The sequence below is a fragment of the Geotrypetes seraphini genome, chromosome 2 (assembly GCF_902459505.1).
Source record: "Geotrypetes seraphini chromosome 2, aGeoSer1.1, whole genome shotgun sequence".
Classification (NCBI taxonomy): domain Eukaryota; kingdom Metazoa; phylum Chordata; class Amphibia; order Gymnophiona; family Dermophiidae; genus Geotrypetes; species Geotrypetes seraphini.
This window is the reverse complement of record NC_047085.1, coordinates 355,466,705-355,480,343: the sequence shown is the minus strand read 5'-3', so window position 1 is coordinate 355,480,343 and position 13,639 is coordinate 355,466,705. Positions and strand designations below refer to the sequence as shown.

The 13,639-nt window shown below is 42.2% G+C and overlaps 1 protein-coding gene across 5 annotated transcripts in view; it reads left to right on the top strand.

The window, feature by feature from the left end:
• The window catches only part of TNS3 (tensin 3), a 776,331-nt gene that overhangs the window by 324,216 nt on the left and 438,476 nt on the right, over positions 1-13,639 (top strand). For 4 of the 5 annotated variants that reach the window (XM_033930433.1, XM_033930436.1, XM_033930438.1 and 1 more), the window contains 2 exons: positions 3,618-3,789; positions 9,392-9,442. In XM_033930433.1, the coding sequence (XP_033786324.1) occupies positions 3,618-3,789; positions 9,392-9,442 (223 nt within the window). The remainder of the gene's footprint in view (positions 1-3,617; positions 3,790-9,391; positions 9,443-13,639) is intronic. The other variant, XM_033930434.1, reaches the window with a different exon arrangement.

Below are 13,639 nucleotides of genomic sequence, written 5' to 3'. Positions count from 1 at the left end.
CAAACATAAGGTTAAATATAATCATTAAGAAGTCAAAAACCATGTTATTTATCAAAGTGGATGGGGTGTGCTCAACAATAGGGGTTAAGAAAATAATAATACAAACTTATTCAAAAGACACTTGAGATGTTTCTCATTCCATGGCATATGAAATCACCATGAAAAAATTATCTCGAAACATCTAAAAATGTCTTAAAATCGTTTAAAAGGTGGAGGAATGCTAGGACATCAATTTTATGCGTTCCAATGATGTCAGTGCATTCCACCGACGTCATTGATGTGTTTCAAACATGGAAGAAACCTGAAAGATTAAATAAATACTTGAAAAGACTGAAGAACCTCTCTAATGGCCCCTTTTGCAAAGCTGCAGTAACGATTCTTACCTGGCAAATGCACCGAAGCCCATAAGAATTGAATGGGCCTCAGAGCATTTGCCACTGGGGAATCACTACCGTGGCTTTGAAAAATGAGCCCGAAACCATCTAAAACCAGATAAAAGGATCTCATATCATCAAAGCTAAATGAAATATGGAGTCTGCAATGTCATAAAACTTAAAAAAATAAAAAACTGAAAACTCAATGAAAAAAACCTAGGTAAGCCATCTATTAACATAACTTAAAAACCACAGCAATATCAATATGAATAAAATCAAAGGTAAAAAACCCCATAATTACAGAGGGTAACCAAGTTACAGAATCAATTAAAACAATGTTATTGTATAATAAATACATGAACTAAAAAATTAAGTAAAACCTGTGGAGATATTGTGTATTTGGATCTTCAAAAGGCATTTTTACAAAGTACCTCATGAAAGACTTATGAGGAAATTAGAACGTCATGGGATAGGAGGTAATGTCCTTTCATGGATTGAGAACTGGTTGAAAGACAGAAAACAGAGAGTGGGTTTAAATGTTAAATATTCTCAATGGAGAAGGATAAATAGTGGGGTTTTCCAAGGGTCTGTGCTGGGACTGCTGTTTTTTTAACATATTTATCAATAATCTAGAGATGGGAATAACTAGTGAGAAAATTAAATTTGCTGATGACAAAAAGTTGTTCAAAGTTGTTAAATCGCAAGAGGATTGTGAAAAATTGCAAGAGGACCTTGTGAGACTGAGAGACTGGGCATCAAAATGGCAGATAACGTTTAATATGAGCAAGTTCAAAGTGATGCATATGGGAAACAGGAACCCGAACTATAGCTGTGATGCTGGGTTCTATGTTACGAGTCACTGCCCAGGAAAAGGATCTAGGTGTCATTGTTTAGGCTACGTTGAAACCCTCAGCTCAATGTGTGGCGACTGCTAAGAAAGCAAATAGAATCTTAGGAATTATCAGGAAAGGAATAGAAAACAAAGATGAAAATGTTATAATGCTTTTGTATCATTCTATGGCCACACCTCGAATACTGTGTGCAGTTCTGGTCACCATATCTCAAAAAAGATATAGTGGAATTAGAAAAGGTACAGAGAAGGGCGACAAACATGATAAAAGGGATGGGACGACTTCCCTATAAGGAAAGGCTAAAGCGGCTAGTGCTCTTCAGCTTGGAGAAGAAACAGCTCAGGAGTGATTTGATAGAGATCTATAAAATAATGAGTGGAGTGGAAAGGGTAGATATGAATCACTTGTTCACTCTTTCCAAAAATACTAGGACTAGGGGACATACGATGAAGCTACTAAGTAGTAGATTTAAAACAAACCGGAGAAAATATTTCTTCACACAACCTGTAATTAAACTCTGGAATTCGTTGCTGGAGAATGTGAGAAATCAGTTAGCTTAGCAGGGTTTAAAAAAGGTTTGGATAATTTTCTAAAAGAGAAGTCCATAGGCCATTATTGATATGGCCTGGAGAAATCTACTGCTTATTCCTAGGATAAGCAGCATAGAATCTATTTTACAACTTGGGATCTAGCTAGGTACTTGGGACCTGGGTTGGCCACTGTTTGAAACAGGATGCTGGGCTTGATGGACCTTTGGAATGTCCCAGTGTGGCAATTCATATGTTCTTATAAATCCAACTAAAAGCAGGCAGCATCTCAAAAAACAGAGAAGTCTATCTCTTGATTTAAACCATGGAGGGTGACTGTATTGAATCTGCGGCTCCGTCTCTGTTCTTTCTGCAGCAGCAATCTATCCAATTTTGCAACATTGCTGTTCTCATTGGACATGCTAGGAAATAGAGGTTCCCATCTGCACAAGCCTCTATCTTCACAGCTGATAGAATCTACATGTATTCAAATAATGCCCCTCAAAAAGAAAATTTGGAAGTAGGGTGTTACCATTAAATCCCAGCAACAGTCGCTGGGACAGGCAGAGAAAAATGCTTGAGTACCCGAATAAATTCAGGTAAACCGTTTTGTGCTCCCCTGGGAGAACGGTATAGAAAACTGAATGAATAAATAAATAAGTAATGTAATGTAATTTATTTCTTATATACCGCTACATCCGTTAGGTTCTAAGCGGTTTACAGAAAATATACATTAAGATTAGAAATAAGAAAGGTACTTGAAAAATTCCCTTACTGTCCCGAAGGCTCACAATCTAACTAAAGTACCTGGAGGGTAATAGAGAAGTGAAAAGTAGAGTTAGAGGAAAAATAAAAATAAAATAAACATTTTAACAAGACAGCATTGATCTAAATACTTTGGAAGGTAGAAGAGAGGAGAGAAAGGAATAGAAGCAGAAGGGGGAGCCGTTGAACAGTAGAATTCTGGAGAAATTTAAATGATAGAAATAGAACAAAACAAAGACAAAAGGCAAAACAATAGATAAGATTAAAGATAAATCATAAGCTGGAAAGAAAAATAAAATAAAACTTTGTCTTCAATCCACGGTTTCAGCGTCAGTGATGAAGTGGAGCAAGTAAGTTTAGTAACACTGCCTTAGGAAAACTTTAGTGAATTAGATTTCAGACGCTCAGCAGTCGGGCCAGACTTGAATCTTGATGGAAGACCCCCAGGGAAAAGGGATTGCATAAATCAGTGGCAAACTTTACTTCCTGCCAAGAAAAAGGTCACAGGCAGCATGGTGGACCCTAAGCACCCAATCTTTCAATACCCAGAAATGGGTAGAGGGAAGATATTACAAAGAATTGAGAGAAAATGTAAGATATATGCATTTAAAAACAGATGTGAAGAAATGTGGCTGAAAAGCATAGACAGAAATGCTGCCTAACTCAGAAGGCTAGATTTACTGGCAGGCTACCTCTTTCATGTTCACTGACATTCGTTAATAAGAATTATGTATTACCACAGGGTCTGTTGTATATAGTGGAATCTATTTACTAATAACATGCAGTATGCAGGCCAGAGAATCATATGCACAGTGCACAGAACTGTCTTAAGCAGTAAATGTTACCCTGAGATAGTCACTTCCAGTCTTTGAGGGCTCTAAACAGGTCAGCTTTTCAGGATTTTAGGATATTTGTAATGAATATACATGAGATAAATTTGCATGTATCCTGAAGAGCTGATCCACTTGTGACCCTAAAAAACTAGGAGTGAATATCATTGCCCTGGCTTTACATTCTTGCTGCCTTGGTATTTTAGTAAAAGCTCAAGAGGCATGTCTGGTTATTAATTCAATTTTTCCTTGCTGATTGACTGTTAACAGAAGTGAGAACTTTGCCCACACCATGGAGGAAGGCTATGAGCTGGACCTTACCTACATCACTGAACGGATCATAGCTGTTTCATTTCCCAGCAGCTGTTCAGAAGAAACATACCTGCATAATTTACAAACTGTGACGCGCATGTTGAAATCCAAGCACGCGGACAACTACCTGGTAAGAGCAGATTTTCTTGACAGAAGTGCACTGGATGAGCTATGGAAATACCTTAGATTCACTAAGCCCACCGCCGATCGTGTCCTGACCACTTTGCAACCCCTACCCGATTCACTAACCTTCCTCCCGAGCGTATCCGCACCCGATCTGATTTGTGCATGCAAATGAGGGGAAACGGCATGCAAAGTAGGAAGGGCCTTGATTCACTAAGCCAATTCAGGCACACCGACTGGGCTGGCCGATCCAAAACCAAGCGACTGCTCACGTCCCTGCCAACTCTCCTGCTCAAATAATAAAGCTGGCCAATAGTAAAAAAAATCTCACCCTCCTGGCTCTCCCAGCTCACACTGAAGGACTCTCCTGCTCTCTGCCGCCCTTCCCTGCAGTGCGAACCCGTGGTTTTAACCCGCGGGTTTAAAGCGGGGATAGGTGGCAGAGAGCAGGTGAGTCAGGGCGGCACAGACTCGCGAAAAGGAGAAGAAGCAATTATCAGCCACTGGGGATTAATCATGTCTGAATGCCAATATGTTGCCGATAGGAAAACTTCTTACTAGTCATCAACAATTCATGAAAATTGTAGAAGTTTACTGGCAACAGGGATTGCAAACTTCTTCCCACAGCTTCAGGACACGTCCCTTACGTATCCAGCTCCTAAGCAAACGTGAGCAAGGGAATCCAATAATCTAGGCTTCAATGAGCAATATACTCGAGTAACATCAAGAAGAACGTAATGGCCCAGTTTCACTGCAGCTCGTCCTTGCGCGGAGAGCATGCGCAGACCATCTACAGCCAAAGAAGATGGTCTGTGCATGCGTCAGGATCGCTATCCAGAATCGCTGTGGGTGTTCCTCCGATCGTGGCCATTTGCATGCAGACCCATTGTGAATCGGTCGCCCGGCCATGGATCGGATCGGATTGGACCGGACACGGATCATAAAGGTAAGGGGGGGTTTAGTGAATCTAAGCCTTTGTTGGGCTAGCCTGGCTGAGCAAATATGGCTAGAACTGAGTACATTCATTCAAAATCTTCACAAGAATTATTTAAATAAATCAAATTACTAATAGAAGTAAACAAAAGCAAAAACCGAAAGCTAGGTTTTGCAAAATTACCCCCTCCTTTACTAATTCGTAGCGCGGGTTTAAGCGCTGGCAGAAGCGGTAACTGCTCCGATGCTCATAGGAATTCTGTGAGCGTTGGAGCAGTTACTGCCAGTGCCGACACTAAAACACGCGCTACACAGGAGGGGGTAATTTAGAAGTGCTCAGACCACCAACCTTAGTGCTCAATAACAGTAACAAGCGTAGGTTGTCAGAGGGACCTTAACATAGCACTTTCAAATGTCCCTCACACCGCCATTTTAATCCACTGATTTAAATACATCTGTTATACATAAACTTCACTTATCTTATTGTATCTCATCTTCGCAATGGCGGTGTCTCTCCTCGACATCCTATTCCTGCGTCTTCGCCATTTTAAGATCCATCCAAACCAGTGTCCATGTCTGTCTCCCTCGATTTTCGCAAGAAACAGCTTCGTCAGGAGGGGACGTTGACTGCACTTGTTAAGGAGGACCCACAAAACTTCTGACTCTCTGTTAACCTAGTTTTTGGTTCGGTTAGTTCTATTAGTATTTTGATTTATTTAAATAATACTTGTGAAGATTTTGAATGAATAACAAGTGCACAAGTGGTGACTCCCTGGGGTGTATAGTCCTGAGTACACCATAGTGCAGGGATCTCAAAGTCCCTCCTTGAGGGCCGCAATCCAGTCGGGTTTTCAGGATATCCCTAATGAATATGCATTGAAAGCACACATAGATCTCATGCATATTCATGGGGGAAATCCTGAAAACCCGACTGGATTGTGGCCTTCAAGGAGGGACTTTGAGACCCCCGCCATAGTGGGTGCATAGTCTCTACGACAAGGGTCCTAGTAAGCCCAGGTTGCATGAAGCACCCAAGTGTCCTGGCTGGCTCACAATTTAGCTGTGGTACCTGGGGCAATGGAGGGATTGAGTGACTTGCCCAGAGTCACAAGGAGCAGGCTGGGATTGAACTCACAACTTTCACTCCTATTGCACCCCACCCATGTTCCACACAGGCTGTAGCCATGTTTTTGCCTACCTACAAACTAAATGCTGTCAGGAGACATACATGCATTTATAGAATAGTTACGAGTTATCTTTCTAATCTATTTTTACCCAGCAGTCTACTATCCCAGAATAATCTTTTTGCTTTTTTTTTCCATCACAAACAAAATATCTTTCATGCATTTTTTTTTTTTTTTTTTTTACTGCTTCTTTTACTTATCATGCAGTCAAATGCTAGAACTCCTTACCTCTAGCATTAAGAATAGAACTTTCCTACCTTAGAGTTAGGAAATTAAGAACATAAGAGTGGCCATACTGGCCCAGACCAAACATCCATCAAGCCCAGCATCCTGTTTCCTGCAGTGGCCAGTCCAGGTCACAAGTACCTGGCAAGATCCCAGAAGAGTAAAACAGATTTTATGCTGCTTATCTTAGAAATAAGCAGTGGATTTTCCGAAGTCCATCATAATAATGGCATATGGACTTTTATTTTAGGAAATTATCCAAACCCTTTTTTAAATCCTGCTAAGCTAACTGCTTTCACTACATTAAAATGATGGAAATCCTATGTTTTTAGGAAATATATTAAGACTTCTGTTTAAAATGATATTTCTGATTATTTTTTAAGTTTTCCACCCTTTTAAACATCTTCTATAATCCACACTAAACCAAAATGGCAAGTAGCAGAATAGAAATTCCTTTATGGTATTGTTTAGACACATATCTGGCTTGGATACACATTACACACTTACGCGTATATGCCACTATTTTAGAATGCCTAAGAACATCCATGCTATACTATTATGTAAATGGATGTCCATATTAAAACCACGCCCACGCCTATCCTATTAGGCACGATTTTTTCCGATGTGCATCTATAAAATTGTAGACATGCCTTCTGTCAAAGCCTTTGGACATCTAACTTATAATTATTGCTTATTAAAGTCATTAATTGTGCTTATTATTCAATCTATTTGGATACCTAAGTTGCTGAACATCTACTTTAGGCATCCTTTATAGAATTTGCCCCTTTGTGCAGATTTTTAGACTGCAAGAAAATAATTTCCCATTTTTAGAGGGTAAAATATTCTATGCTTACACTGTAAAACAATTTGAACTGAGCTGAGCGGTATTGGTGTTTGTTGTGGCATTAAATCCTTTCTTTCCTAGAAGGATTGGGAGACATGGGAGCTTTTATTCAGCAAGAGAGCCCTTGCTCACTAGTGATCAGGGGAAACCTGGGGACATGTCCAGTTGTGAATGATGGCAATGCCAAGCTGCTTTGGGTTGTTGGTTTTTTTTTTAACAGCTATTTATGTACCAAGCTAGTGAGTCTTAAATCTGTTTCTGGAGGTCTCCCTGATCAGGCTCATTTAGACTTTGCACTAAATATTCATGAAATCCATTTGCATATGGTTGCTCTAAGTGACAGATTTGCTTGTATGTTTGGTTGCTTTAAATCAGAGCCTCTTTGGACCCTGAAGGCCTGAATTTCAGAACTTTATAACTTGTTCCTCTTCCTAACTCCCCTCTCCCCCCTTTCAGATATTCCCATTGTAATACTGGCATTATAACAAGTATTTAGTCAAATGACATTGATTTTGCATTCATGACACTTTGTCAGCTATGTCTCAAACATGAATCGATGGCACCTAACTAACTGACTGAATAATATATAGGGCTCCTTTTATGAAGATGCGTTAGGGCCTTAACACGCGGAATAGCGCACGCTAGCCGCTACCGCCTCCTCTTGAGCAGGCGGTAGTTTTTCAGCTAGCGTGCACTAATCCGGTGCGTGCGCTAAAAAACGCTAGCGCCCCTTCGTAAAAGGAGCCCATAGAGACATAGATTGTATTCATGCATAAGGTTACCAGATTTTCCATTGGGAAAATCTGGACCGTGGCCACGCCCCCCAGGACCGCCAAGCTCAGCCTCTTTCATACCCTGTTCCGCCCCCAGGACCGCCTCTGTCATACCCGTGGCCACGCCCCCAGGACCGCCAAGCTCAGCCTCTGTCATACCCTGTTCCGCCCCCAGGACCGCCTCTGTCATACCCGTGGCCACGCCCCCAGGACCGCCAAGCTCAGCCTCTGTCATACCCTGTTCCGCCCCAGGACCGCCTCTGTCATACCCGTGGCCACGCCCCCAATACCGCCAAGCTCAGCCTCTGTCATACCCTGTTCCGCCCCCAGGACCACCTCTGTCATACCCGTGGCCACGCCCCCAGGACCGCCAAGCTCAGCCTCTGTCATACCCTGTTCTGCCTCCCAGCCCTGCCCCCAGACACCATCCGCGCATGCACGCACGTGGAGCAATGACGTCACATGTCTGCGCGCGTGATGTCGCCGCATTGCATCCACGCATGCGGCGGATGCCCCTTCCTGATGCAATTTTGTCGGGAAGCTTTTCAAAACCCGGACAAAGTGCCGGCCTTTGAAAAGCCATCCGGAGCCCTGGACATGTCCTCAAAAAGGAGGACATGTCCGTGGAAATCTGGACATCAGGTAGCCCTGTTCCTGCAGTAGTTGCCTTGTGGTATAGAAGCTTGAATGGACTGGAGGAGTGGCCTAGTGGTTAGGGCGGTAGCCTCAGCGCCCTGAGGTTGAAGGTTCAAGCCCAGTGCTGCTCCTAGTGATCCTGGGCAAGTCGCTAACTCTCCGTTGCCCCAGGCGTGTTAGCCACGTTGTGAGCCCACCAGGACAGATAGGGAGGAATATCTGAGTTCCTGAATGCAAACCATTTAGGCTATAAGTGGTTTATAAATACTTAAAATAATAAATAAAATATTTATTGGCTTAGCTAGTGTGATAAGTTCTAAGAGAACTGGCGAATACTTTTCCCTGCTTTGCGCCAGTTTCAAAGAAGTCATTCCTGTGAGCACTGACGGTTACTCATGTAAAAGGTTAGAATGAAAAGATAGTGAATTATAAATAAGTGATCCATCAAATTATATTAAAACTTGAGTGAAACCAGTAAACTCTGCTGTCTAAGACCCTCCTGTTCAATGGCACGGCAAGCACTACCACTACTTCTATTGCTAATTATTTCTATAGCACGACTAGACATACACAGTGCTGTACTATTATATTCAGGTACTTTCTCTGTCCCTGTTGGGCTCACAATCTAGGTTTTTGTACCTGGGGCAGTGGAGGGTTAAGTTACTTGTCCAGGGTCACAAAGAGCCACAGTGGGAACTGAACCCACTTCCCCAGGATCTCAGACTTTTGCATTAACCATTAGATGTCTTCTCCACCCCCTCACACAGCTATCAGAGTTTGTTTGTTTTTTTTTTGTTGTTTTTTTTGCAATTAGCTCTGTCGTTCAGCATATTTTCCTGCGTTGTTTGCAAAATAGTTTCACTTTGTTAGTTTTGCAATCTGAATGCTTCTATTTCTAGCAAATTCTTTGAGTAGATTTTATTGCAGCTGAGATTACCAGTGTTCAGAAAGTGTTGTTGATTAAATGATGATCATGTTTTCATGCTTATTCATTTTTTCTGCTTTTCCTGATAGGTGCTAAACCTTTCGGAAAAAAGATATGACCTTATCAAGCTTAATCCCAAGGTATTTATTTCTCATTTCTCCCTCCCACCCATATTTGACATAATAACTAAACTCTAGTGCTAAGGAGTAACCTTGGATCCCAGTTGTTTATTATTTCAGATAGTACGAAGACTGGGACAATTTCTGAAATTAATAAATAGCAGATTTAAAACTAATCAGAGAAAGTATTTTTCGGTCATCACATGGTTAAGCTATTGAGTTAGCTGCCAAAGGATGTGGTCAAAGCAGTACAGTGCATGCTGAAACAGGATAATGTTTATGTTTATTAAAATCTTTTTATACCGCCTATAAAGACAAAACGGATCAAAGCGGTTTACATCACAACTGAATCATATTTAAGAGAGGAACCCCATTAGAAAATAGGAAAGGAAAGAAGAGAAAGGAAGAAATTAACATTTCTAAAACATATCCACTAAAACTGTTATATGAAATAAATAAACCCAAACCAACATCAATCAGTACAAATGAATGCAGATTGCGGTCCCCATTCCATTATTCAATTCGAGAGAGCCATGTGAAAAAAATGTGCTTTTAGATGTCTCTTAAAATTTTTGAAATGATTCTTTCTTCCTTAACTCTACTGGTAAATTGTTCCACAATATTGGAACCAAGTAGAAAAATGCACCATTTCTGGTTGAGACTAGGTGAGCCTTTGAGATATGGGGAACAGCTACTCTATTGTCATTTAAAGATCTCAACGAGCGACTAGGTGTGTAAAATAACACTAGATTAGAGAGATATGATGATTGTAAATCAAATAATACCCTATGTGCCAGCATCAGGATTTTAAATTTAATTCTAAATTCCACTGGTAACCAATGGAATTTCAAATATAATGGAGTTACATGATCATAGATGTGTGCGTGACCTAAAGTAAACTAAACTAAACTAAACCTTAAGTTGGTATACCGCATCATCTCCATAAAGATAGAGGTCGACACAGTTTACAGGTAATTCAATAAATGAGGGAAGGACACAATAAGAAATTAGAGGTTATGAAGAGGATAGCTAGCTTTACATTTTAAATAGATAGCTTTACGTTGACCTAACAGCCAAATTGCCATATTTTGTACTATTTGTAAACGTTTCGGTTGCCCAACTGTTATTCCCTCATATACCAACTTGCAATAATCCAATTTAGATGGATTAAAGTATGTAACGATTTCTCATCCAGGAAATCTCGAATAGCTCTAAGTTGTCTTAATGCCCCAAATCCTTTCGCAACTGCTTCTCAAAATTCAAATGACAGTCAATTATAATTCCCAAATACTTAAAACTATCTTCTATCTCTATACGCTGATGGTGTAGTGAAAGATCTAGTTGTGGTGTTATCTTGTCACTGGAAATAAGAACATAAGAACATAAGAACATAAGCATTGCCTCTGCTGGGTCAGACCAGGGGTCCATCGTGCCCGGCAGTCCGCTCCCGCGGCGGCCCCCCAGGTCCATGACCTGGAAGTGTTCCCTACCTAACCTAAAATATCCATACCCCATTCCCTCAATGTCCTGTAAGGTAACTCTATCTGTACCCTGTAATCCCCTTCGCTTCCAGGAAGTCATCCAGTCCCTTTTTGAACCCCAGAATTGTACTCTGTCTTATCACCTCTCCGGGAAGCGCGTTCCAGGTGTCCACCACCCTCTGAGTGAAGAAGAACCTCCTTGCATTCGTTATGAATCTGTCTCCTCTCAGTTTTTCTGAATGTCCTCTTGTTTTAGTTGCCCCTGCTAGTCTAAAGAATCTGTCCCTCTCCACCTTCTCTATGCCTTTCATGATTTTATAAGTTTCTATCATGTCCCCTCTCAGTCTCCGCTTCTCCAGGGTAAAGAGCCCCAGCCTGTCCAACCGTTCGGCATATGAAAGGTTCTCCATACCCTTTATCATCCTCGTTGCCCTCCTCTGGACCCTCTCGAGTATTGCCATGTCCTTCTTGAGGTATGGCGACCAGTATTGGACGCAGTATTCCAGATGTGGGCGCACCATTGCTCGATACAGTGGCAGGATAACTTCCTTCGTTCTGGTAGTGATACCTTTCTTGATAATGCCCAACATTCTGTTCGCTTTTTTTGAGGCCGCTGCACATTGTGCCGCCGGCTTCATTGTGTTATCTACCAATACCCCCAGATCTTTTTCTTGGCTGCCTTTCCCGAGTACCCTCCCTCCCATCGTGTAGCTGTACATGGAGTTTCCTTTCCCTATGTGCAAGACCTTACATTTCTCCACATTGAAGCTCATCTGCCATATTTTTGCCCACTCACTCAGTTTGTTCAGGTCGCTCTGCAGTTCTTTGCATTCCTCAACAGTTCTGACCCTGCTGGAGAGTTTTGTGTCATCCGCGAACTTGATAACTTCGCACTTCTAGATCATTAATAAATATATTGAACAGCAGCGGTCCCAGCACTGACCCTTGCGGAACACCACTTGTGACCCCTATCCAGTCAGAGTAGTGCCCCTTTACTCCTACCCTCTGTTTCCTGTCCGCCAGCCAATTTTTGATCCATCTGTGCACGTCCCCATCCACCCCATGGTTCCACAGTTTCTTCAGTAAGCGTTCATGGGGCACCTTGTCGAAGGCTTTTTGGAAATCTAGATATATAATGTCTACTGGGTCACCTTGGTCCAATTGCTTATTTATCCCCTCAAAGAACTGCAGTAGATTTGTCTGGCATGATCGGCCTTTACAGAAACCATGCTGGCTCGATCTCATCAGATTATTTTTTTCTATATGCTCATTGATACCTTCCCTGATCAGTGATTCGGCCATCTTCCCCGGAACAGAGGTTAAGCTCACCGGTCTGTAGTTTCCCGGGTCGCCTCTCGATCCTTTTTTGAAGATCGGTGTAACATTCGCTATCTTCCAGTCCTCCGGGATTACCCCTGTTCTCAAGGACAGGTTGCAAATATGCTGCAGTAGCTCTGCTGTTTCATCTCTGAGCTCTTTCAGTATTCTCGGGTGGATCCCATCTGGGCCCGGAGCTTTGTCCGTTCTTAATCTATCTATCTGTCTGAGAACGTCTTCGAGGCTTACCTCCATGCATGATAATTTCCCCTCTTGATCTCCCCTGAAGATTTTTTCCGGTTCTGGCACACTGGTTGTGTCCTCTATTGTAAAGACCGACGAGAAGAACTTGTTTAGCCTACCAGCCACTTCTTTTTCCTCTTTCACCACTCCCTTCCGGTCACCCTCATCCAGGGGCCCCACCTCCTCCCTCGCTGGTTGTTTCCCTTTCACATATCGGAAAAATGGTTTGAAATTTCTTGCTTCCTTGGCCAGTCTCTCCTCATACTCTTTCTTGGCTTTCCTGACTACTCGGTGACATTCTTTTTGATGCTTCCTGTGCTCTCTCCAGTTTCCTTCAGTTTTATCTTTTTTCCACTTCCGAAATGATTTTTTCTTGTCTCCTATCACTTTCTTTACTTCACTGGTTATCCATGCAGGGTCCCTCGTCTGATTCTTCTTGGAACCTTTCCTAAATCTTGGTATATATAGGTTTTGCGCCTTGTTTACTGTGTCCTTGAAGAGGGACCAGGCTTGCTCCACAGTCCGAGTTTCCTTGGAGCTGTTTCTGAGCTTCTTTCTCACCATTTGTCTCATGGCATCATAGTTCCCTTTCTTGAAGTTAAATGTTGTTGCCTTGGTTCTCTTTCCCATAGGTAGTCCTACTTGCACTTTGAACTGTATCATGTTGTGATCACTGGTTCCTAGTGGTCCCATGACCTCCACATCCTTTGCTGGTCCTTTCAGCCCATTGAGGATCAGATCCAGAATCGCTGATCCTCTCGTTGGTGTCTCGACAAGTTGTTCCATGAAGCAGTCATGGACTGCTTCCAGGAACTCCGTTTCCCTTGCACATTTTGAATTTCCAAGACACCAGTCTATACCAGGATAGTTGAAATCTCCCATAACTATGGTGTTTGGGTTCTTGCATTCCTTTCTCAGCTCGGCTACCATTTCTGTATCCTCAGCTTCAGTTTGCCCTGGTGGGCGGTAGAACAGTCCCATCTTTATCTCGGATCCGTTGCTTCCTGGTACTTTGATCCACAATGACTCCAGTTGGGCATTTGTCACTGCTGTGTCCACAGTGGTTGAGTGAATGGTATCCCTTATGTATAGTGCTATTCCTCCCCCTTTCTGGTAAGTCCTGTCTTTTCGGTAGAGTTTGTATCCTGGCAGTACTATGTCCCATTTGTTTTCTTCG